Source organism: Drosophila mauritiana, chromosome 3R (assembly GCF_004382145.1).
Source record: "Drosophila mauritiana strain mau12 chromosome 3R, ASM438214v1, whole genome shotgun sequence".
NCBI classification, from domain to species: domain Eukaryota; kingdom Metazoa; phylum Arthropoda; class Insecta; order Diptera; family Drosophilidae; genus Drosophila; species Drosophila mauritiana.
Genome location: NC_046670.1, coordinates 3,755,915 through 3,782,628, shown reverse-complemented (window position 1 = coordinate 3,782,628; position 26,714 = coordinate 3,755,915). Strand labels below are relative to the sequence as shown.

At 41.3% G+C, this 26,714-nt stretch overlaps 1 protein-coding gene and 1 non-coding gene across 10 annotated transcripts; one reads left to right on the top strand and one right to left on the bottom strand.

Moving 5' to 3' along the window:
• The first annotated feature begins 7,394 nt into the window (after positions 1 to 7,394).
• On the top strand, positions 7,395 to 7,467 carry Trnam-cau. The gene has a single exon. It is a non-coding gene; the product is annotated as a tRNA-Met (tRNA).
• Positions 7,468 to 8,495: 1,028 nt separating this feature from the next.
• Positions 8,496 to 25,278, bottom strand: LOC117144566 (verprolin). Of its 9 annotated transcripts, none has more exons than XM_033309811.1 (9): positions 24,826 to 25,278; positions 24,105 to 24,760; positions 18,782 to 18,818; positions 13,712 to 13,800; positions 13,046 to 13,269; positions 12,502 to 12,952; positions 11,492 to 12,435; positions 10,073 to 10,831; positions 8,496 to 9,900 (listed from the first exon to the last, which is right to left on the bottom strand). In XM_033309811.1, exons 2-9 carry the CDS (start codon positions 24,232 to 24,234, stop codon positions 9,178 to 9,180), a joined length of 3,357 nt encoding a protein of 1,118 aa, XP_033165702.1. In that variant the 5' UTR covers positions 24,235 to 24,760; positions 24,826 to 25,278; the 3' UTR covers positions 8,496 to 9,177. The 9 variants fall into 9 exon arrangements, with proteins under 9 accessions (XP_033165702.1, XP_033165701.1, XP_033165703.1 ...); XM_033309810.1 differs by having other exon boundaries at positions 24,105 to 24,757; XM_033309812.1 differs by having other exon boundaries at positions 24,105 to 24,757; positions 25,060 to 25,278.
• Between the last annotated feature and the right edge of the window lie 1,436 nt (positions 25,279 to 26,714).

Here is a 26,714-nt window from a genome sequence, read left to right as displayed (position 1 = left end):
TCATCCTTAAAAACAAAATACGGAGCACGCATTGATTGCATCCGGTATTCTTCTATTATTTTAAGTAATGGAAGGTACACCTGAATAACTCTATCTATATTTTCATATCCTGAGTTCATTCAAACTTAGTCAAACTTAGACCAAAAGGCATTAAAACTGCATGTAGGGAACTTTACAAACCAACTCGCGGTTAACTTTTCATGGAGTTGCTGATTTTTATTTCTTAGCTATGTATTTCGATCAGCCAACCTAATAGTATTATTAATCGATCCATTTTTGCATCAGTGAAGACTTATTTATTTATTGCTCCCAACAACTGGCTCTAGCAGGTTTTTCTTGATGTAACTCCGACTTCCTTGACGTCCCAGCAGTCGTCCTTGAAGGACTCGCAGTGGGCAGTTGAAGTAAAGACGAAGTGCTCACCGAGTTCATAAAATATTCAGCTGCACTTTAGCCAACAAACTGCCGCTAAGAAGTTGCCTGCAATAATGTTATTTTCCCGGCCGGAGTCCGGAGTCTGGGGTCGGGTTCCGGGTTCCGGGTTCCGGGGTCCAGATGCTTGCTCCGGACGGAAGTGGAGGTGGGTGGTTCGCGGAAGTGGTGCCAAATGGCAGATTAAAACGGTGTTAAGTTGCGGCTGACGGAGATTTCACTTGCGGCAGTCAGGTACTTAAGATTACGCAAAGCGAATAAATAAGCGGAGCCCGCAGGGGATAAACGACTGCCTACCGCTCGGTCCTTATCCAGCACCCGCAGGACCTGGTACGCATTCCAACTCCTTTTGCTCGAGCTGAGTTATGTGTCCTTGTGCAATGAGGTAAATGCCTGGCAAGGTCCCTGGCATTTGGCCCTCACCACTTGGCACTAATTGCGCTGAAAATGCGAAACGATTCTGGACGACTCAGTTCTGGGCTCTGCAGTTGCGCCTTTGTTCGAACATTTAAATGAAAACTCCAAACATGTGACACCCCATTCATGTATGCTGCTCTGAATCCCGAACGGGAAGGGAACATCATGACTGCGCCTACGCTAGATCCATGGCACTGAAAGAAACCAGCACATCATTGCATAATGGTAAGGAATTTCAAACCATGTAGATAAATAAATAAATTAAGAAGAAAAGTAACATTACCTTGCATTACAATTTAATATTGGCTTAATTTTATTCATTCTACTTATTGTCTGAGTGTTACTAATTACTTTAGAAGAGAAATTAAAAATGTATGTTTTCCTTAATGCCTTTTTCCCCCTGCAAGTGGGACAATTTTGTCTACTTACTTAGGTACCTATTTCTAGTGTAAACATTGACATTTATATTTCTGTGTAGAAAGAACAAGGGCGAAGGTGTCGCCTGAGCCACGTCACTTGCAGGATAATGTTTGATGCTGAAGGACACGAGGGCCTGAATGGTAAAACGTCGTTGGCATTCGGTTGTGTAAACATTTTAATTTCTGTTACTGCTAACAAATGTGCAGCCAGGTCCTGAGTACTGCAACCAAAGAACCGCAGGACGAAAGGCAAAGCAGCAGCAACGTCACCTTGCATTCCCCACCCTGTGGTCCGCACTCCAAGTTCCGTATCCGCCATGTGGACCATGGTCGACCGAAATGCCTTTGTCCCCCTACTCCCCGTACTCCCCTTACTCGCCGCTCTGCAGGACATGGCCAAGACAAGTGCTGATGTTGGCCATACAATGCTGTGAATTTGCAGCTTCAATTTCAATGGGAAAACGGATGTCGGAGATGTGATAAATTGCGGATCGGGATGGCAACCAAAAACCAGAACTCGCCGGGGGAATAATCAGGTGCGATCTGATTTGATTTGGTTATTTCTGTTTCGGTCCTCACACTCACGACTCACGTTGCCATCGCCAGGATGCCGGGAAAGGACTGCGGGGGTCCTTGGGCAGTGTATGAAATCTGAGGCTTTTGTACATTTTTGCTGCAGTCTCAAAATGCCGTTTATGCTGCATGCCTGGACCCACTCGCTCACACTCGCTTGCAGGCGGGCGAATATGTTTTTGTTCATTTTATGGCCTTTCTGCTGCCATAAACACCACCAACCAACACCTCATCCCAGTCCCCTGTCCCTGCCCACCGCCTCGCCACCCTTTTCGAGCACGGCTAAAGTGCAAAAAAGAGAAGACATTTGAAAACCGCATTTGGATTCAACAAACGCACAAACACAGCCACGGAATCTAATGTTTAGATGTGTTTGCATATAATATTTATAAAACAGAGAGGAGGGCGATGGCTCTAAGCTTTTTGCAAAAATATCAGATATGCATTTCAAGGATACAATTACAAAAGCGAGCCCCACAAAGCCCCACAGCTACCAGAACCGAAAACAGAAGCACAACCAGAACCAGTACGAGTACCAGTCCCAGAATCAGCAAACTTTTGCAGTTGCTCATCCTCATTGTACAATTAATGTTGAAATTTGAAATTTAGCTACCGAAGGAGGAACAGAAGAGGCGCCAGTGGTTGCCATTCGCCTTCATTTGGCTGACAGTTTATTATTTTTAATGAGGCGTATTATAATCAAAATGCCACAGCCGCGCACTCATACATTTCACAGCTGAAAGAGAAACCGTTTGTTAGTTGCCGCTGATTTTGACAGCGAAATTAAAAGCAATGACAACGGCCATTAAAATATTTATGTTAAACTGAATTGCGCGAAATATAAAAACAAAAATCTGCTTCTCGAAAAAAAGCCTGAAGGTCGCTTCAGCGCAAATTGCGCCATCTTTGCAAAGGGTGAAAAATGCTCTAGATGGGTAACAGCTAAAATTTATGTGAAAGAAATACTTTACTCCACCAACAAAAATATTTACCCAGAAAGTTTCGCACCATAAATTAATTCTCAATGTGGCCTTAGGTAAGTGCAATGACATTTATTATAATTTACCAGGCAACAAAGAACAAACAAAATTGGGATAAGCGAACAATTCAAATCGAAGTCTGAGTACTCTTCTTAAAAAATTTCTAGAAATGTTGAAAATTACGCATCCTAAAAGGAAAGTAAGTGTTGAAATGTGTTGAAAATATATTTCATGGAACAGTGATGGTTTATGAAATAAAACCACCTATAACCAAATACTTTCGAAACCCATAGTGTTGTTTTAACCTTTTACATGAACTTGGTGAAATTTTATTAAACCTCTGCGAGCTTAAAAAGAAATCTTATTAAAAAAAATTCATTTTGCCCATATATTTATGGAAGCAAACTGTACGAGGACAAACACTGCCAAATATATTCATGAATCATGGTAAATTTGAAAGTGTTTTTGTATGGAGCCTTGAACTTTTTTGCTCCGCAGCTCGGGCGCAGACCCCCATGTTGGGGAACTGGAGAATCCAGTAAGCATGGGCCCGCATACAAGCCATTTGATCTTGAGCAAACAATTCGAGCGGGTCAACACGGAGTACACGACGATTCCAGGCGGCCTGTGACCCCAAGGCAATCCAGCCGAGAACAGTGTGCGACTATTATCCTTTGACCAGTGGCCCTAACCATAAATTGGCCACATACCCAAGTTCTGGCCAAGGGTCGACAGCGGCCTTACTACGCCTGACCGCCGATATGAATGTTGGCCAGAAGGACTCCTCCAGCCAGTGTGTGTGTAGTCCCATCAATTTATCACTCGAACAGCGTCAAGGAAGCAGCTTCGACAAGCACAAACGCCAAAAAGGAAAAATAATAATTTGCCCTCCATTAGAACATTTATAAACAAAGGATATTGGGATGGACATTGTGGGGTGGCAGGAGGCGGAGAAGAGGGCGACAAGGTATTAGAGCACACGTTATGGGGCTCATTGAATGTGTCGCCAAAGATTTAATGGAGCACGAGAATGATGGCAGCCAAGGTGAAATTGCTCGGACCACGTCCACTGGCCAAACACAATAAATCATAAAAAGGAGTCTGCCATTGGGTTTATTGATATTGCATGCCCTTGCTATTGTATTATGATTATACAGTCGCGGCGGCAACAATAGAATATGAATTAAGTTAAATAAAATAGCAAGCAATTAAATAACACATCATTGAGCAGAATAAATTTAAAGCATGTTTTTATAAATACTGGAATGAAGTTTTAATTTAGTTTAGCAATCGGAAGAAAATGAAAATGTATTGAGGGGTTTTAATTATTTTCTAAGGTATATTTTTAAAAAAACCTGTGATTATTATTTCGACTATAGCTATATTTATTCACGTCTGCAGCGATGGCATTAATATTAATCAAGTTTACGCTCTATCCCAACTGTCCAATCACATGTGTGTGTATGGCGAAGGAGTGTATAGACGAGAAATGATGATCATCGATTGGATGGGAAAAGTTTTCCGCCCGCCTTATTGACTTTCAGCTGTGGCCTTATCAATACATTTTCTTCTGCGCAAAAGTTTTACAACTTATTTGCTCTGGGCAGATCGGACAGCCTGTCCTGCTGCCAACTAAATTATGTTAATTTTATTATTTCATATAGACCGACTGCATTGGCCATAACTCACAACTCATAACTAGCGTGCGAGGCGAAGGCTATTCCAGCTTAGCCAGATTAAGTATACGCAGCGTGGACACTGGACAGGAAACGTGCGCAATCCACATAGCGAGTCGCATCATTTGCAGCATTTAGTCAAATGAAAAACGAGTGCAACAAATCACCAGAAGGAAACAGGCGCACTTTCTGGCGACCAGTTAGCAGCTGACAAATTGCCCCTCGGCCCGAAGGGGGAGGGGTTAAAAGCATTGTTTATTTGGTTTTCATGTCGCGCATGTTAAATGCAAATTATTCAGAGGCACATTTAGCCTGCTTCGCCACCTCCAAAGCCGCACGATTTCACTTCAAATTATTTCTCGCATTAATGTAGGTATAATAATAATACATAATACAGTATAGTTATTAATAAGCAAATGCATAAATGAGATGAATTTGTTTTAAGCCCATATCAATGTCAGTAATTTTAGTACGACATCTAACAAAGATAGATTTTTGTTAACAAATATATTTAATAATTTTTACAGTGTCTGCCTAGGGCTTAGCACACGAATTCTGCGCATTGACCCACGACTTCCACGAAGTCCCCACCTTACATGTAATTCCTGACATTTTCTGCATGGTATGTACGTTGCTTGGTTTTTATTTTACAAATACGCTCCACGCGATTATGCAAATTCAGTGAACAACAAAGGATCAAGCGGAACGAGGAGCCCGGCTTGTTAGGCATTCGAAAGGTCACTTAACTTAACTTAACGCTTGACGTGAACCGCGACTCGTATGAATAAATTTGCAATTTGAATTGAGCACTGAATTTCGAGTTTCGGCTGGCAAAGAGGTGACTGCGCGCCGCTCAATCATCGCTTATGGGGCTTAATTTAATAGAATCCCGCATAACAATGAAAATAATAATAAAGTGTCATTTGGCTGGCGCCCAAGTCCCTGGCGGGTTATATATGGCAGCTGGGAATGTGTGCATTATGTGCATTTGATATATTTCTTAATAAAAATATCACGCAAGTCCGACGCTGTCACCCGTGCACCCGCACACATCCAGGACGACTCCTGGAATCCGGCTGCAGACATCCTGCTGGATGGCCTGGGTTGCGAGAGCTCATGTGTCGCTTTGGAAAATGAAAAATGATCAAAGTGAGTGTTTGGCTCAAAGCGGAAAAAGTGCTGCACCAGCAGATGCTGCCCGCTGTTCATATGGGAAAGGGAGTCCCATCGCATCGCCTGGGACATCATCAGTTGCTAGTTGCAGTTTTTAGCAGCTCCCCAGTGCCAGGACATCTGTGGATGTCCACTGGGTGGGATGTCCACTCAGTTAATGCGGGCAAACAAAGCAGCGCCAGCTGGATCGGGCGACATCAGTTGGGGGCGTGTCGCATCTGCTAAACCAAAGTAATCAGCAGATGCACTTTAACAAAATGAGTCGTAAAAGCAAACTTTAAATTTCCGGAAAGTTTAACAGGAAGGAAAAAAAACTAAGTAGACGATTAATTTTTGTTTTAGTAGTAAAGTGTTAACTCTTTAAAAACATTTGCAATTTTATAACCCGCCTAATTGGGTTCTTTTTAATTTTCTTCAGTGCGCAGTTAATGCAGCCGAGCAAGAAAGACATGCTTACCCAGCAAGTAATTAGTTACCATGCATTGATTTTTATCCTGCAGCTGCTAAATTTCGCCCGACAAATTGTTAATACGTCAAAGCTCGGCGGCTAAAACAATGAAACGTTATCGTAAAAAGCGGATGGGCGGGCTTGGTGGCTCTGGTTAAAAGAAAAGGCGACAGAATTTATGGTAATAAAAGCAGTAGACATTCCCTACACAAAAACAGCAACAAACAAGCGTCATAAAAACTCTTATTTGTACATGTCTGCATACGGAACAGAACTGTATTGTCTGAAAACTCGGAATGATTGAGAAATATGTGCAGACATGGCTCACTGAAGGCGCCAAGACACCACATCAAAGCAGAAACTAAACAAGAGCCGTAAAATAAGTATACTTTCGAAAGTTGGGCGTATAAATCATGTGCAATGTTGAAATACCTGGCAGTATCAGTCGGTTGGTACCTGGAAACTACGATTCCCTTACAACCTACTGATACAGAATTTCCCTTCCTACCCCCAAAGCTATTACCATTTTAATAAACTAAGCAATGCTTGCTTTGTACCTTAATTCAAAGTTTTTTCTTCTATGTATCTATTCCTCTTTTTGTTCTTCAATAGCCTTTTTGGCTATTATCAACCCCGAAGAAAAATTAATAACCGATTTTATCTACCATATCTTTGAGCTTTAACCAAGCTAAACGAACCGCAAATTAATGCCTGGATAACTAGCCGATCAAGGTAGCCATGTCTATCTGTGGTTTCATCCGCATACCCGAGTATTTTTCCTTATCTATTCAAAGCGATCTAATTATACATAATATAAGAAAGTACCATATTAGTGATTATTTCCAGCATGAACCAACAAGAGCATTCCATTTGTCAACAAAATCGATCTGCGTTTGTGAATACATGCTTGAATCATATTATATCAAATGTGCATAATTTAATTTAACTAGAAAAACGATTTCCTTTACAAAGCTATAATTTTGTCATAAGTAAATTAAAAATTAAATTGAAATGTGGGCGCGATAGGTCGAGACAGTTTGAGGAAGTGGCAATCTTCTGAAACAAACTTGCACAGCGTCTACGTTTGCAATTATCATGCTAACGGACAAACATGGACAAATTGACTCGACTATTAATATTTTAAACAAATAAACGCTGCTGCCTAATGCTTATAAAAAGCATCAGTTCACGCAAATCTTATTTTTCGAATATAGATATATAAATATGTCTATCCTATGTCACCACATCATACTCCCTTGTCGCCGGAGTCTCCAAGGCCTCGGTGGCGCAGTTGGCAGCGCGTAAGTCTCATAATCTTAAGGTCGTGAGTTCGAGCCTCACCCGGGGCATGTACATTTTTTATTTTTTTTATTAATTATTTATTTTAAGCTAATGTTTTTTTATGCGGGCTTGGTTCGATCCATAACCGTGTATAGAACACATGGACTATCGGGCATATGGTTTTCCACTGACAAATAAATAAACTTATAATGATTTCAAATTGATTTCTCATGTATTTCGGAGATGACGAAAGGGATTGGGCTGCATCTGGCAGCAGTTAATGGCCAAGACAAACACAATGCAATAAAATAAAACGCGCGGCAATCTGGCAGAACTTGGCACTCAATCAATTAGGCGAAGAAGCCATAAGCTCTGTTATTTCTAAAATGAATTCAAGTGCCGCACAATTGATTGGCAGCTGGCCAGTGATGAAGTCCAGTGTCCTTCGGACATGGGACGTATGAGGAATGCAATATACTGTCTCTCGCCCCCGGCTGGGTTATATTTTCTGGCGCACTGCGGTGCCCTCTGACCTGGCTCTTTTATTTCAATTCATTTTTATTTTTTTGCCACACTCCCATCACCTTCACGCCTTGCACTGCAACCGCAATTTGCAGCGGTACACGGAGAAAATTTAATTTGTTTCCTGCATATATCCTAGAGGCGTTTTGTGTGTCATGCATTTTTACACCTTAATTTGCGGCTAATTTGCATATTGTATATTTCGCTTGTTGCGCAATTTCAGTTGCAGTTGCAGCCAACGTTTCCTGCACGCCGCCACCTGTATCCTTGTACTCTCATCCTCGCTCCTCTCCGGCGTTAAAGTCACCGGATCCGTGCGGCGAGTGCAACTTTAGAGCGGCTAACAAGCGTGAAATGAAATTTTGCCGGAAAAGTTGTGACGCGGGAATTCAAATGCAGGAGCAGAGCCGATAAAAAGTCAGTTATACTACCATAATTTAAGCTTGAGAGAGCATAATTAAATGATAAGTGCCACAAACATTACCTAATAATGTGCCGCAAATTTGTTTGCAACTCCTAGCTATTCGCTCAGACATATTTATTCATTTAGACCACAAGAATACCATAAATAATTTTCTATTTTGTATTTCTGATTTGCATTCTCTCCGAATTCAGCAACAATTATAACATAACTTTGTTTGTAGAATTTACATGACTTCTATTCGAGACCAACATTTAAATGCTACAACTTAATTGCTTCTAACGTAATATGTACAACAAAGATCGGGTTTGATTTTGACTTGCGTTGGTTAAATTAATAACTTTTCAAAATGGGTTTTGTACTTAGTTCCTAGAAACAAAATGCTGCTCCGCTTTTGTTTGGCAATCTAACCTTACTTAGCCATATACAAACACGTTAAGTGGATATATGAGAATTTAGAAATGTACACTCCTTTGTGGAATTCAGTATAATTCACTTAGCCGTAATTAAATCGAATAAGTCCCAAATAACAAAATACAAACTATAATATTTACGTTTAAGTTCACTGAGTTATAATTCTAAAAATTCAATACTTGTCAGCAAATAATTTTTAATAATTAAAAAAACATTTTCAAACCAATACTCAAATTCTTTGGCATTTTAATTATTTATCGAATGTGGCATTTTGTTTGTTTTGATTTTGGGTAATTATTTGTACACAAAAGTGTGTGCTAACTCTTATTTACCTACACCCATTCAATTGATTGATTCTGATAGCTAAGTGAACTATACTGAGTTTGTTCCTGGACGGTAGCTGATGATACCTCGCCCCAATCTAGAGGCATCCATTGCCCCAGCAGCCGCACCACGGGATCTTGCCGCCCGTGTGCGAACTGACCGAGATCTTCCGACGATTGGAGCGCATGCTGAAGCTAGTGGAGGACTCGCGGGAGGAGGCGAAGCTGTTGGAGTTGCGATCGGACAGCGAGGTAACCGTCTCGTGGTTGCTGTCCTGGTGGGAATGGTGGCTGTGGTGCGGGTTGCTGCTGATCACCATTCCGCTGTGCGGGTGGTGGTGGCTGTGGCTGTGATGGTGGTGGCCACCGCCTGCTCCTCCGCTGGCAGCACTGTTCCGGTGGACGGTGTGAACGGTGCCCTCGGAGTGCCGCCTGGAGCACTTGGTCCGACTAACAGTGGCCGTCATGGGAACCGGATCACTGCCCTCCTTGCGATGGTGGTGATGATGTGTGGTGCTGGGCGGTGCCGATGCAGTGGCCCCTATTTCGGGGTGTCCACCGCCCACCGGTGTTCCCGGTGGAGCTGCCATCGAGTTACTGTTGGTGCGACGACGCGAGGAATGCGGCGAGTTGGGGGTGCTGTGACTCATCTTAAAAGCCTTGATTGCCGGATGAGTGAGCACTGTGCTCAGGTCCACACAACTGGCGGTAGCCATGGGCACGGTAGTAACGGGCGCGGCCACCTCGTCCTGCTGGCCTCCCTGTCCGGATCCACAAACGATGGATACGCGTCGTGCCTTCCGCCTCGCCAACTCGTCCATCTGAAAGGGATTCGAGAGTTCAGCATTAATATTCTCTTGATACAAATAATTAAAGTTTGATGAATCTGTGAATGTGGTAAACGCATGAGGTTTCTTATAATTCTGATAATTCCGCAGGGAACCAACATTTACTGGATTATTATTTCGAAAATATTGCGTTCGTATTACTCACATTTCCAGCAGCTGACTGGTCACCTGCCACGCCCGTCTCCCCATCCGATGCAGTGGGATCCACGTCCAGGGATCTGGTTAACTGCGACGGCGATGAGCGGAAGATGGCTCTTTTGGCAGCCGCCGAGGCGAGTGTCTTGTACAGGTGACTCTTGTTGGGCGGCAGACCGATTACGCCGGAAGCGGAAGTGGTTGGAGGCGGGGGCGGTGGTTCAGTGGGCATGGTTGGCCTGCGGGCTGGTGGCAGCGGGGGCGGTGGTTTCAGCGGTACATTCGGCTTGGCTGCGATGGGAGGCCTCTGCCCATTCGGCGATTGGGGGGGCACTACGGCCCCAGCTGCCGCCTGGTTCAGCTGCTCGAATCCCAGGTAGGTGCACTTGTCGGGAAACGGTGTCATGGGGTCCGGAATGTGCGGTGCAGGGCTGTCGGTGTGCTCCCTCTCCAAGGATCGGGTGCGTCGCACTAATTTACTGCTCCCACTGTTTCCCGATTCGCTGGACGTGGTCACCGCCGGTGTAGTTGTTCCGATTTCCGTTGTTTGGGTGTCCGTGGTGGCGGGTGAAATGGTCGGATTTGTGCCGTCATACTGCAGATACAGGTTCATTTCGGAGCGATAGGGTTTCTTCACCCTTTCATCGTCCTTGTTATTATTGTGGCTTAGGTTGTCCCTTGACTTGCTCTTCTCGAGCTGAATGGCCAGTATATCCTCCGAAATCGTCTCGATGTCGTTCAGAATGGACTCCAAGTTGACCGAATCCGTCTGCGGATAATTAAGTTTCTAAATTAATTTTATGTGCTAATGTGTATTTCAATTAAAGCAAAATCATTGAAACATTTTTTTAGGAGGGAGAGGGTTATGACTTCTCAATTTCGAAACTAAACGAGTATTATTTTTATAAAATTAATATTGTCATATGCACCACATATAGGGAAACTATAAAAATCGGTTCTTATCCTAAATTTTAAAGTTCATCTTTACTGGGAGTATGATTAAACACAAATGGTAATTAAAAAATTTGAACTAATTCTAAATTCTAATTCTATTCATTTAAAAAATACCCCGTTTTTTAACGTCAATGTAAAATATTTAGTGGGTAACTATATGTTTTTGATCAAATATATAAAATCATATATACATATAACACTTAATAATAACATTCTATTAACCAAAAAATGTTATATTCATCAAAGATGGATGATGTTCGAATAAAATTTAAAAATATATAAAGATGAGCGAAAAACAAGGCATGAATATTGATAATAAAACATGAAAGGGGAATTTTTCTAACAATCGGGATTGGGCTCGAAATTCACTCGAAACTAAAAAACTAAACACAGATTCTACGCCAGAGAGTGATGAGGGGGTCCGGAGATGGCTATGACACGAGGATGATCGTCTGATGGCCAGAGGATCCCTCACCTGACTGACGTTCTCCGCGGACTTGTCCGCCCTCTTGGCCTCGCCAACGGCCTTCGCTCGACTTGCCGCCAATCTTTGGGGCGAAGGCCACCTAGTGGTGGTGGTCTTGTTGGATTGGGTGGTGATGGTCATCACCGGCTGTGTAACAGACGTAGCCGAGATGCACGTATTTTGAGCCGGCTTTTGTGCTGTAGCGTAGATGGGTTCGACGGATCTGGCCGCCGGAAGCGGTGAGCACCTGGCGGCAGCTGCTGCCGCCAGAGCAGCGGTGTATATATCGAGGACACTGGACCCCGGATGCGGACCCACCTCCCCCAAGCCCACGGCAGCGGCCACGTCCACCACCGCCCGATGCAGGGAGCAGTGGCTTGGCTTTGGGCGTTGGCGGCTGCGCTGGTGGCTGTGGGCGTGGCAATGCGAGTGAGTGGACCGTCGGTGACGAGGACTTACTTGTGGGGACACTTGGCGCTGATAGGGTGAGGCCAGGGCGTTATTCACGAAGATATCCGGTGGATCTCGCAAGGGCGGCGGCGGTGAGCCCGGCGGTAGATCGTCCTGCTCGAGATCCTGTCCCTGATTGGCCAGCTTGGTGTTGAGCTTCAAACGCGGCTTGATCGGCGCAAAGAAGTGCTTCGGACTGTTGAGCGCATGCTGCGCGGCATTTGTGGTGATGGCCACCGTTTCGATGTCGCCACCATCCGCCAGGTGTGGGTGTGGCGGGGCATTCAGCGCGATCTTGGGCATCGTCTGCAGGGTGGACGTGGGCACAAATGTGGTCATCGTGCTCACAGGTGGCGGTGGCGAGCGGGACGGCGACGACGGCTCGTTGTACTTGCGCTGAGTGAAGGGCGACTGCAGATTGTAGTCCCAGCCGTTCGTGTGCCGCATCGTCTTGCCGGTGGTGGTGCTCGAACTGGTCCCCAACTCCGGAGAGGGCGTTTGGGCTGCAAGTATTTCAGTTGGGAGGAGATGTTCAAAAACAAATTTAATTAAGCCGCCGGATTACCCACCGGCGTTTCGTGCGCCCATATGCTGCGACAGGATGTTCTCAAAGTAGGACAATGGTGGCACCATAGCCTGCAGGTCGTTCAGCTGATTGGCCACCAGTTCGATGGGCGTCAGCGGGGTGAGCGGTCCCATCATGCTGGGCAGCGTGCTCTGCGATCCGTGGGCGTCTGGTGGGGGGAATATCGTAAGATGCTCCTGCTGCTGGACGTGCATCAGCTCAGGGTTACTCAGCGTCTCCTCGGAGACCACCGACAGGTGATCGAAGTGCATGGGCTGCGGCTCCTTGGTCTGGTTGGTGCTGTTACCATCCTCGTTTTTAGATTGGGATGGGGGGCTGGGCACCTCCGGCGGTAGTGGAGGCTTTGGTGGCGCACAGGATCCTCCCTCCTGGCAGCACTCGTCGCTGCAGTGCCCGTCGTCTGCCCCGCGACACGTATCACATGAGTCAGAGTCCTTAAGGGAAAAGGAAACATTTTAGAATAAGTATATGATTGGAATTTGGAACCAATTCTTCCAGATTGAATTTGAAGAACTGATACCACTTACATCACTATTAGCATCACAACCTCCGCTCCCACGCCCACCGCCGCTGCACCGGTAGGCGTGGCATGTGCCGCCACTGCCGCCGCTGCCCCTGCATCCACCAAACTCGTGCTCGTTGAGCTTCGCCTTGAAGCGTTTGTTTAGCCTATCGCACTCGTCCCGCAAGGTCCAGATCTCCCGACGCAATTGCTCATTCTCCCGCCGCAGTCGCTTGATGTCCGATTGCCCTGGAAAGTGGGGGACGCATAAGTTTGACTCAATAGGGAACCCAGAATGGGCAGAAAAGACTCAATTGGATTTGGCCGAGTCTAAAGAACAGCACGTGGGCATCACGCAGAGCTGTCAGACCATTAGACACCTCAAATCGCATTGTTTACATTCGCTTATCTTCTGTTTTGGCAATGAAAACATTTTTAATGAATATTCCGACAGATATACACGAAGAGGTGGGCAGATATTTATGTACGAGTAGGTGCGTGTAGAGATATTTCTCTAGCTATATTATGTAGGATTATTTTGGTTTCCTAGCCACCATCTAATGTCTTTTTAATTGGCTGTTATCGGGTTGTTTTTGGGCCATTTGTTTAACGATTATTTGATTTCCTGTGTGCTGCGGTATATGTACACTTCTGACCAGCTTTTGATCAGCTATTATCGTATTTGGCGTACCTCGTTCCACTTCTGCATTAATATTAATGGTGCGCAGCCTGAGCTCCTCATTTTCGTATATCATGCCCCGCGAAGACTTTCTGTCCAATCTGAAAGGATACAAATTAATTTAGTAAATATGACTTAAATGCCTTCTATTCGTTTAACTAAAGCTAATCATTGCCTTCGAGTGCTAAGCGGTTGCCATGGCGACCGGCAGCCGATCAACATTCCAAACTCTTTCCCAACTTGGTTTAAGCGAAAAATATCTGAATCCCCAAAAATGTGGGTCGTTCTTCAACGAATGCTGTAAGTCAACTGAACCAGATAGGTCCAGCATTGGTACCAATTGTTAGACGTTCTCCTCGACTATATGGCCGCGGCCTTTCAACACTCGCCGCGTATAAATAAATAATAATAAAAAAGAGGCGTTGAACAAAAAAATAAATATAAATATATCACCGATTTGGTTGGCTTCGAGGTGCTGCTAGAGAAAAAACATCAAGGAAGAGGAAAATAAGCACAGCAGAGCTATAAATTACAACAACGAAGCATAAATAAATTATTATATCCAATCAACGGCTGTTGGCATACGTAAAATCGTTAGGGAATTTTTTACCAGAATTCTTTAGGCAAATAAATATGCACGGAGATCTTCAAAAAGAGTATTCCAAAGTTTCCGTTGACTATTTAACACACTTCCTCTTTCCTCTGCAAATCAAATTAGGCATTTAAAAGATCTATTCAAATCCCAAATGATCCATAAAAATGGGATTCTGTGCAGATTTTCCATAACTTACGTTTTTTATACCAAGCGATATGACACTGCTGTCTGCGTTGAGAATTTTTGACAAACTGCCGATCGCTTCGGAGACCTCAGCTCTTCGAGCCATCTTGCATAAAAAATATTTATGAACAAAAAGGCACACATATATTTCAACGTACATATCTTGTCTGGGAGACTGTCTCCCAAACGAATTGTGGAATGCGTAGATCTGAAAACATCGCCCCGTATTTATAAGGCGTCCGAATTTTTGTCTTCAAATATTTAGCCGCCATTCTGAACTCAGACAAGTGTCATTTATTTTGCCTAATTGAAAATGAGTTTTAATTTTAAATACTTTTTCGAGCACCGAGTAGTATTCAGCGCTCTTTCGAACATCTTTTCAAACGGTCCACCAATGTGTTGCAGGCTTTTAGGCGCAAATCATATATCCTTAATCAGCCCAAATGTATGTGCATCGCACATTGACATTTTTTTAAATCACAACATTTTAATACAATCTGTTTAGAAGTATATTTACACGTACAATCTATAGGTTGATTTTAATTGCTTTTAAGCAAAAGAAAAAAAAATGAGAAGAAACACACTGATCTTGGTAACTACAAGGCCTAAAAAGCACTAATCTCACGACCCTTGAATCGCTCACAAACTGCCTAAATCAGTAAATAGAAAATATTTTGTTTAATAACTCCAAAAATGCATAACTCCGTGAAGAGACTTGGCTCAATCTTTTCCTTGGCAATAAATAGTTATTAATGCAACATTTTGAAAAGCACCGACAAATTGTACGATACTCTCTATTAGAAGTATTTTATAAATTTCGATTTTAGGGCACACTGTCGAATATAAATACGATATTTAAAATAATATAATATAAAATAATTAATTAATGGCTGACTAACAGGTATCACATAGTCTTAAGTGCTTATAAGCGGTTTAATTGCAATTTGTTATTCACTGAATATATTTTGTAACTTTGTAACTTCTTTTGTAATTAGATATAAAATTTATTGATTGAAGCTTTAAACTTTCTGAAATTGGTATGATTTGCCTATCATTGTTTAACTACGGTATGAAACGAACTTATCAAAAATTATTATATATAATAAAGTCATACTGAATAAGAATTAATTTAGAATTCATTTTATTATTGAGTATATAAAATAAACCTTATTGTGTGGTTGTGGTTTAGCGATATTTGTTTTGCTTATTCCCCAGCCCTCGTTTCTGTGTTCTATTTTTTAGACTTTCGAAAACGCTTTTAAACGTCACGTTTGCCTCTAAATATTCCAAACTATAAGATCGATAAACTGATGATCGATAGCACAGCAAACTATGGCAGTTTTATTGAAGTCTTCCATACACGGGCACTAAGGAAAATACACAGATTGCAGATAGATTTGCATGAGTAAACATTTTTAGGGAGCTTTGTATACAACTTTGTAGTGTAAAATCATGTTGGACAATGTACACGAACCGATGATAAACAAACTGGAATTATTTTTAGCTCGGCTGGCCATAAGTGAATATTGTTTATTTTACGACCACTAAAGAGTAAGAATATTACAAAAATGTTAATGACTTTTAATAATATTAGAGGGCCAGATGTCCGTGCCCGAATTCAAAGTGCATTTGGCATTTGGCGTCGAGAAAGGGAAATCAAAATGGAAGGGAAATTCGAACTGAAAAGCGAGGGCAACGTTTTGCTTACTTGGCCGACTTTTCCGAGCGTTTGTTGCTCTTGCTCTTGCTCCTTTCATATTGGGTTCGCGTTGTCTTAGCGCCTTTCATTTATCAAATATGTAGATATTAGATCTAACCACACTCGTCACTAGGTAAGCACACTATTCTGGGGTTTTCCCAAGTTTACGCAATCGTCGACGGAAATCTCACTGGCGCACCATTTTCGGCGACTTCAAATTAGTTTCAGTAATTAATTATAGGTTCTGTTAACAACCAGCCGCTTGACAATATGAGAAATGGCCGAAAAGAAGACAATTTCACCGCAGCAAAACCGCACGAGTCGACTGTAAACCGAAAACTGACAGTTAGGAGAAATCAGTTTTGGCCAAAAAACCAGGCGACTAGAACAACAAACGCCGACGACTGGCATTGAACGCTGCCGCCAAGAGCAACAAGCTTTGTCTGCATCGGTTTTTATACAAATTAAAAGAAAAATTAAAAATGAAAACGAAAACGAAAAGCGAGCACAGCAAAAAGTTTCATAAAGCAAATTCGGCGAGTGAATCGAAGGAACAACAAATCATCGTTCTCAATGAAATGTACGCATTCTGTGTCGAGAATCGTTTATATGATTAACAAAAGCCCGTGAATAAAGAGCGCAGAAAGCTGGGGGCCAACAAATGCCAAGGACAACGAACTTTAGATGCTCTTAGGCAATAATTTATAAAGTACTGTGATCAAAATAACAACTTTTACCCCCCCTGACTTTCAGCATCTTAATCTTTTCCATGATGCGTTCGCTGCATATCATTAAATTTCATTAAAAGTTTAATTAAGTAAAGTGAACAAATTAATTAATTTAGCCTTATGGAATTATGGATTTAGTTTTAAAATAATTCTAAGAAATGTAAAACATTTTTCTCGGCACAATAAGAGGTACACTTTTTAAGATTATTTCTTAATTAATTTTATAGTTACAATAATTTAAAGCACTTCGATTGAAAGCTTATTTAAATAAAAAAAAGGTATTGTTTAATGATAATGACGTTCCTTGTTGTAGTTACTTAGTTAAAATAACTAAAAGGATTTTAGTTATTTTTCTAAAAAAGTAACCACAATTATTGACGAATTCGCCAGTGTACTTGACAGCTTTTCTTTTGTTAAGTTTTTCTTAAAAAAAATTTAATTGTAATTGATTGACAAAAATCAGCCATAAAAATAAAACAAATATTTAGTCTAGACTAAAAAATAAAAATAATACGTATTGCTTGCATAATCAATTATCCATCTAATTATGCCAATATTGTTAATATACATATTTTTTTTTTGCAAGCACATTGATTATATTTACTCGCAAATTTATTTGTTGAATGAAATTTCCGTTCGAGCCAATTTTTTTTCTGGGGACTTGCATCGGTATTAATAACATAGGATGTAAATGGAAATTAATCAAGCCCTTAATCGCATTCCATGCTGCATTTGGTTTGGGTTTTGTGGATTGGCAATGTTGTAACCGAGTGTAGAAGAAATTAATTTATTTCTTTGGTAAGCAGCAGATGATAGAGTAAATTAACAATAACCGCATTTTCAATTAAATAAACATCTATTTTATTGAGATACGTATGGGATGAATTAACGGCCAGGATGCCCTCCCCCCATTTAAATATATGTCGCGACATTGGCGGCCCAAATAAAACTATCTCTGGCACCCACACATCGGAGGATTCCATTAAATCTTGGACATATATACATATATTTGTTGCTCTACGCACAAGATTTTAAAAATAAGTCCCACTCGACCGGCTAGCCCCTCTCTGCATTTTATTCATTATGTAAAGTTCACATGCTGGCCAACACTGCCAATAAATAATATTTCAGTGTGCGATATGAAAGCGACGTGTGAATCCGCTTATTTATCAGCCAATTAGAAAATTAGCAAAGGTTAACTTAGCGCGGCAGAGGCATAAATATCATTTAAGGAGCCCGCAGCTCTGTCAAGCTCGTGCCAATTTGTTTTAAGGCTAATCGCCGCTGTCATTTACCGCCGCGGTACCTATTGTTTATTTTGACATAAATTTGACGGCGACAGTTTAATCTTGGACTTTTCAATTCGGCGAGTTGTTTGCTTAGGCAATAGTTTGCGTAAGCTAAGAAAGTACCTCAACAGCCGGGAATGCCACTAGAATTTATGACCTTTCCAAGATACCACGAACTTTAGTGGTGGCCATGCATTAGATCGAAGCGAACGTGTTAATTATGGTTGTGCTCAGTTCAGATAAGTTAATATAGGCTACCAATCATATTCATTCAGGTGTTCACCACAGAAGACGTTTACATTAAAATGCAGATAAATAACACAGCTTTCTCTTTTCGAAAAATACATTTTCGAATAATTTCCTATAAAATACCGTACTAAAAGCCATGTCCTATTAAATGAGCTTTCACTGATCACTAAAGCTCCAATGAACACTTCCCCTACGAAAAGCCTTTTCACGCAGCTTTTTCTCTTATATTTCGATCGCTTTTAAAAGCGACACGCCTCCTTTTTCGCATTTTTTTTTTTGACATAAACTTAATTCTAGAGCTTACGGCTAGTAAGGAAAAGAAAATGTAGTAAAGTTTACCTGCTGTTTAGCTTATAGTGTGCATGACGTCTTCGTTCTCGGAGCATAGTCGTGCATTAGTTTTCCCGCATGTGAAAGAAAAACCAACAAACAAAAAACAAAATACACATAAGGTAAAACAAAAACATGTACACAAAACCGAAACAACACAGAAAATAAGAGGGGGGCGTAGGTAAAAGAATGAAAAAAGTGGTAAAGACAAAATCATAATAATGAAAATGGAAAATTATTTTCTTGCTTATTTGATTTTGTTGTTGGATGGGGTGTGTGTGTGTGTGTGTGTATTCACTTTTTTGGTTTTGCGTTTTTATTTAGGATCTATTTGATTTTGCTGGGTTGGCTTTGTTTACAAATAGCTGAGAGCGTGTTTATTTAGGCAAGAGCCGTGTGTAAGCGCATTGAATTTTGACCAGTCGGGTACAAACACATTAGAAAAGTGATGCATCTGAGAAGTAATTCGTAATTGTAATTAATTCCCCTATCAATATGGCACATGCATCAATCCGACAGATACATTTCTGCATACGTAAGTGTTTTGTTAGAACTCCATTTCATTGGCAAAATCTTTTATTGGGAATAATAAGATTGTACGCCCTTAAAAACTAGGATTTAAAAAACTTGTTCGAAAGTTGTAACCAAAAAAAAAAGAAGACGACAATAGTTGGATCAATCTCCTTGTAAATAAAGTGCAAGCACTTAATTACTTGTTTTAAACAACTTTATGGCTCTACATTTTGTGGAACAAACAGAATTAGAGGGTTTCTTCCATCGTGAAAATACACTCTTGTAACTTTTTGGCATTTTGAATACGTTTTGTGGCACCTTGAAAGTCTTGGGTTCGCCGGGATGTCGCGTGGAATACTGATTCCCCTTTTAATATCTAGATGTTCAATGACATTCCGTTCTTTATGTATTTGCGGCGACGATGTCTGGACGGTTACACAATGTACCAGCGCCAGGATGTATGCTACACACGCACCGAGCCCAGCCAGGCCCAACCTCCTCGTGGAGGGAGCTGCCACAAAGGGCCAGACAAGAACCGTAGCGGAGCACACATTTTTATTGAAAAGGGGTGAAGCACTATCTGGCATAGCAATTGATTTATCGATTAAGTTGTCAAGTACACATTGTCATCCTTCATTAATATTTACATGTGTTACAATTCAGCCTCGCTCCTTGACGGCCTCCCCCGTATTCATCCCCCCATCCCCCAAGTGCCCACCCTCCTGGGAGGCGTTTTCCTTTCTCTCCATCAGCATTGAAAGGATTTTCTTTGTCCATTGCATAACTGGCACACAGGGCCCTGTATAATGGAATATATACATCTCTTCAGCTAATTTATGGCTGGGGTCGTAAATTTATCAAGGTGAAAGGTATACGAAAGATTCCCGAAAGATATTGCTGGCACGTTTTAATACCATTTTAATTCAAAAGATGCCAATTGAAAGAAAACAAACTCCCCAGGTTATGATTGAATCTGAGAATTCCGCAAATGTTATATCTTTTGCCAAAATACACAATTCGAATAAACAAAAGAAGGGAGTGAGTTGATCTCGTTTATAAACGTACTCAGTATCGTAGTAAGAACTCATAAATATTTGTGCAAGCTCTTATAAACGCTATAATTTATGATCGCCAACAATTCACCAATAACCAGCAGCACGTTAAAATATTTATCAACTCGATATGTATAAACTCATTTCGGCCACTTGAGCACATTAAACATGATAGCCAGGTGATTTTATAGGTGCACTTTTGAACACATTCGTATATTCGTACGTGAATTGCCGGAAAGATGCATATACATATATACGCGTTCGTGGGGGTGACGAAAAGATGCAGATACGCACGGCTATGGATGAAAGATACTTTCTTCCTTCGGACGGATTCAGATTCAGATACGATGTGGCCGGCGAGGCACGCGACTGGGAACTGCAACCACTTGGCTCCACCATTGAATTTTGTGTATTCTGCCTTTTCGTGTTAAATATTTTGCGTAGCCTCAGTTTATTTGTTGTTCTTTCTATGTGTGCGTGCGGTTTGGGGCACAGGGCGGCTAACGGGAACTGGGGGCGGTGCATTCGAGCGGGCCAGCATACGGCATGCCAATAAACTGCCAGAATGTGCGTGAGCTGCTTAACCGTCTGCCGACAGTGGGTCTCGTAAATATCTTCACTGGCAATAAGAATGGATTGCTTTTACCGAATTTGATATACAAATATTGGATTGATTGTGTTTACTAAAATTCCTCAACAAAATTTTTGCAGATGAATTCCATTCAAATTTAATGTCGGACGAACGGTTGGTGTTTTAAAATATGTTTATCCTAACAGAGAATTTTAAGGATATACATTTCTTACTTCTGTCCAAAACCACTTTTTAGAAAATTGAACTGAAATTTTGCAATACACTTCAATTTTATACAATCATATTTAGATAATAAAAATCAAGCCATGATATTGTCACCATTTAAACAATTATAATCACATTTTTAGCATCAACATAGCGCGTGCTTATCTACATTTAATGGAATTTATTTTAATGCGAACCATTTTATTAGTCGCAAAACGAGTTTTAACTATTGCTCGCATCGAATTAATTTCAAAACTCTCCCTGGCAGCATACTATTGATCGGCACTGTGCCGGGGCTAGACAACTCCAAAAAGAATGGAAAAATGTAAGAAAATAGGGGAACACGCCGCGATACAGAGAGAGAAAAGAAATGGTGCGTGAGCCGGGGGCGAGTAAACAAAATGCACAAGCAAACGCTCTGACAAATAAGCAAAATGAACAAGTTTCTGTCTATTTCTGCCGCCGCCTGTTGCAGTTTATGGATCTATTATGGGGCAGTGTGCCTCCCGTGGATACAAAAGTACGGATGTGTGTGGGTCACTCTCTACGGCAGACGAACGGGCGGAGGATCTGCCGACGACTGACCCACTAGGAATGATTTCATAAACACACATAATGCCTGCACTCATTGGGTTGCAAGTTGTGATGTGTGACCCACCGCAGCAGTTAAAGTTTATAATAGCCAGCGTATGAATTTTCCAGCTCACAAGTGCGAATGAAAATGGGGAGACAGAGATTTATTTTTATGGGCCATTGTGTTTTAATTTTATTGGTCTTTCCGCGCACCTCATTCAGTCCCATGGACTTACGTGAAATCAATAAATAAACATATTTTAATGATCTGTTGGAGTCTTCAAATACTAGGCGAAATAAACAACAAAAATCCTAAGAATATTATATATTTTGGGGTAGAAACTCAAGCGTTTTTTGTAACATAAAAATGTCAAATGTAGACTCCCATAAGCCAACGGGATTGAAACCTAGTCGGTATTAAACCATTTTTAAACGTTTTTTAAAATTCGATTTTACTAACTTTTTGTTTCCAAGCTTATTATCCATAAAGCTAAAAGTATTAAAATTCATAAATCGATAAAAATGAACTAACTTGATATGTCATAAAATGGAATGTGGCAGGTTTATTAAAATGTTATTCTGTTTGTTCATTATCGCATAAGAATTTGTTTCTATAAATCTGTTCGAATCGTTGCTCCAAAATGTTAAATGTTTTAGACTCTTGTGGTGACAAAGATGCTGCTTCGTGGATTTACTGGGTCATCCGCAGTCGTTCCAAAAAGGTGAGCGAGTCAGGTCTATTTTTACCAACATGCCACAAGTTGCAATGCTCGGACGTCGCAAAGAACCGCTGCGATACAAGACGAAACTAAATGAAAGCAAGAGGAATTTGTAAACAATAAATTACAAATTAAATTACCATATGTGAGCAATTTGCCGTCTTTGCTGAGATTTACAGCGCCCAACACTTTTCGATTTGTTGTTGCTGCGAATTAATTCCAAAATAAAATCAATGCGTCAAGCAATTCGAATTGGTTCCACACGATCCGGCTGGGCTAATTGAAGGCTTTCGGAAAACTGGGTAAACACTGGGCGGAAAACGCGATTCGTGGCGGATGATCGATGAACGATCAAGGTAACGGAAGCGAGACCATTTTAATTGCCGACACAAGTTTGCTTGGGAATCGTTAACATAGCATCCGAATTGATTCATTGGATATAATTTTAAAGAAAAAAAACACCCACAAACAAGTTCAATGAGCCACATACGCGTAAAGTCGAATCGGAATGATGTACAAACGATTCTGCTATTTGCCTTTCATTCATTGCTAATTGCTCGAACTAAATGATGAATATGTTTTTAATAATTGAATCTCAATTATGAGCAATCCGCGGATAAACACACGGTCGGGGGCTACAGCTGGAATAATTTGCTGGCCAATTAAAATTGAATACAATCCATTTTCCCCCCTGCCTCCTGCTTGCTTGAACCTCATTTTCGCGAAAGACGAATTTGGCTGGAATCCCGCTGATGATTGGGGGTTGAGTAAATCGGGTAATTGGGTAAAATCGTTTTCAAGTATATTTTACGGCCTAATTGGAATTCATTTTCCGATAGTGCGCTTCTCGATTGACCTATAAATACTTTCGCATTTTTCTTGCTCCTGCGGGTTTTTTAGCCCAATAAATTGTTTGGTACAGCACAAAGAAAAATCAATTGAAAAAATAAAACAATGAATAATTCGATTCCAATTATTGCTGAATTTTATATATTTTCCCAATCGAGTTATGTTCATTACATTATTCGTACAATAAAATAACGAAAATTTAAGCTTATGGATGCAAAGTCTACGAATTTGTCAGTCTTATTTAAGAGCATAATAAATTTCAAAAATTGTTCCAGGAATCTTATATTTCGTTCTTAAAAATACCTAATAATCAGTGGTCAAGCATAAAATGATTTTTAATAACCATTAAAAACTGCTACGACTGAATGATCCTGTTGGCCGATTAAGACCATTGCATTAGACATTATCATTTAAACATTAATTTTCCTGCTTTTATTTAGCTGCATAATGCCTCATAAATTTTGTTTCCCCTCTGGCTAAACAAACATATATATTAACTAATGATTGTTTTGGTTTTTTATGAGTTCCACCAGAGGGACGTTTCGAATGTTCCACATGGTGCATTCCACCATATTTTGATTTGGGGACTGCCTACCAACTAGCGATCGAAAACTTTGGGGTAACCAATTTGCAACTGGCACTCCTTGGGGATGCGGATTACATGGATAGTTTGCGCTTGCCTCTCTCGCTCTAAGCCAAATAAACACGCTCGGGTGGCTCACGGCAGCAAATTAAAGCTCGTGGGCGGTGGGGTGTACATACTGTGGTGCTGGGTTGCTGCTGTGGTGTGTGCCACTGTGGTCGGAATATAGTACATAGGTGCAACCTACTTGCTTTGGTGGGCGATGAGCTCGACTGCGTTGATTTCCGCTGATTGCCGTCGCTGTTGTCGCCGTTGCTGCCGCTGGCGCGTCCGCTAATTAAATTGTCATCCAAAGAAATGCCGTCGAGCCAATGCATGACATTATTTCCCTTTGTTGTCTACACGCACACACCCGTGTGGCACACACGGCTATCACTCGGAGAACACCTCACCCGCGGCAGGTGGATAAATCACATTTCCACAGCAGCTTGCCCAATTGATAATTTCATCCCAGCAGCGCTGACACTTCATTTTCGTTTGTCCCCGGATGCCGATTCCCCTGCGACTGGGCTTGTATCTTTCACATATTTCGTTTTACACTCTCAGGGCATTGGCAGTTGACATTTGTTGTTTGCTTCCACAATCGCACTCACACACACTCGGCTAATAATTCAACAAGTATTGAATGGTCGTTTAGGCCTTTTTCTTCGCCACCATCTTCGCCTATTCGATTTTCCGTTACCCGTTTGCGCCTTTTACTTTGGCTCTCACTTGCTATTGGCTTTCAACAGCACGCATACGCCCCGTGTGACATAATTAGCACATTGCACTTTAACACTTGTCACCTGCTCGGCTGCGAACCGAAGGCACTTTCGAAGAATTAACACATTGGCCGCAGTACTGCTGGAACACAAAGTAAAAGAAATATTTATAGTGGTTTCGATATTTTGGGATTTTGATTAACACACTTTGAATCCTAAAGGATTAGCACGGAATAGAAAGGATATTGGTTGTAACACTGATGTATGTTGATATTATTGTGTTTATTGACGAGGAATCTCTTTCATTGTTGATAAATCATAAATAATTCTGATAAAATGTGGCATTCTGTTAAAATGCGTTTCATAGCACACACTTTTAACTCGCACTATCTTACACAACAATTAAATAATATTTCGTTGAGTAAGACTTTGAACTTTAACCATTTACTGCCAAAATTTCACGATGATTGCTTTTCGATCACTTCTCAGACTTTAGTTTTCAAAGTAACTGTTTAACTACTTCCAACAACTAAAAAAATGATCCCCTTTGAAGATCTCAAAATTTGTAGCGATTATTTCGATAGCTCGATAATTCCAATCGATTGCTTTTCGCGCCTGCGACTTGTTGTTGGCCCTCCGGCTAGCCGGCTGCTTCTGACTGAGAATCGGACGCTGACCGGACTGGGCCAGAGATATAGAGATATAGACGGAGAGACAGCGAGACAGAGAGGGCCAAGTCGGCGGAGACAGCGTCAGCGAGTGTGGCGCATTTCGAATCGTTTCGCACATTATTGTTTCCATTGTGTTCGATATTTGTATTTTCTTGTACTTTTGTTGCCCGGGCACACACACTAATAAGTTTGCCTCAATTTATTGTACCTTCGCCTGTTTATTTTATACAAGTCCGGCCGTTCTAGTGTTACGATAGGAACAGAGGGAAACTCAAATAGTTGGCCGCTTCTGGCCAATTTCCTATTAGACATGTCGGCAGATACGATTCGTGTGCGTGTTTACCTCCGACCACGTATTAAATGTGAGCTCATTGGGGGCGGACTGGAGATAAATATTACCTGGCTGCCCTTCGGGGGCATTCTGCGATTTCTACATTAGCATTGGGCAAATGAAAATCGAGTGAAATTCGGAGAAAATCCAAACAGAACACCTACACGTTGCACTGGCCCTGGCCCCAAGAGCCATACTGTTTGTAAAGTCCGCAGTCGGCCAGACGGCTAGTCCTATTATGCCAAATAAATATTTCCGAATTTCGGAACGCAGCCCACTCGATAAATCATTCATTAGGCACTGAAACTGTCTCGCTTTTGAAATATAATGTCAAAATGTTTCAAACAAGAATTTAAGCATTTTGAAAACATTCTGCTGCATTTTAATGGAATGAAAATGAAAATGTTTTATCGCTCAGTTAATTTGAGAAATTCAAAACGATTTCCGATGGTCTTTAATGTCTAATTGCTTGAGTTGTTCCAATGCCGAATGTTTGTTTACCGTAGCATGTGTAATTTATTTAAAACATCTGACTAAACAATGGAACCGGTCAATACACAAAGAGTTTTGGTTTTAAAGAAGAGGTCGGCGATCAGTTTTCTGAAGGTTATCCATTGCTACAGCTTGTGATCTTTCTGCAGATTAATTATAGTTTCAAAACATTTTTTCTAAGCTAGAGGCTGGCATACATATATATTTTTCAATACATGTTCCATGCGATCTGAACCAGTGTGCAAATAATGGCAGCTTGTCAACAGTTCAATATGTCTTGCTTCCTTCCATCTATTTACTTTTGAAATACTGTGTTTTTCTGTAACCCAAAACCGAATGTTTACGAACACGGAACGTTCAGCGAAAGCCCATTAAATGTTTCGTTCGAGAGTTTAGTTTCAAATTGAAATTTCAGTGAAATTGGGAAAATCGCCTTTTCAACGAATAATAAATGCTCCAAACTGATTTATTAAAAGAGACGTCACGGGTGCACTGCATTCGCCGATGCCTGCGTCAATCAGCGGTCTGCACTTTCACATATTTTCAATGATAAACACGATATTTGTTTTGGCAGGCCCTGCTTATTTACATTTCAATCACAA

Coding starts and splice junctions, on each gene's coding strand:
- LOC117144566 (XM_033309811.1), bottom strand. CDS start 24,234: ATGCATTGGCTCGACGGCATTTCTTTGGATGACAATTTAATTAGCGGA. Junction 12,953..13,045: donor GTTGTGATGCTAATAGTGAT/GTAAGTGGTATC, acceptor TTTTCCCTTAAG/GACTCTGACTCATGTGATAC. Junction 9,901..10,072: donor ACCAGTCAGCTGCTGGAAAT/GTGAGTAATACG, acceptor AATCCCTTTCAG/ATGGACGAGTTGGCGAGGCG.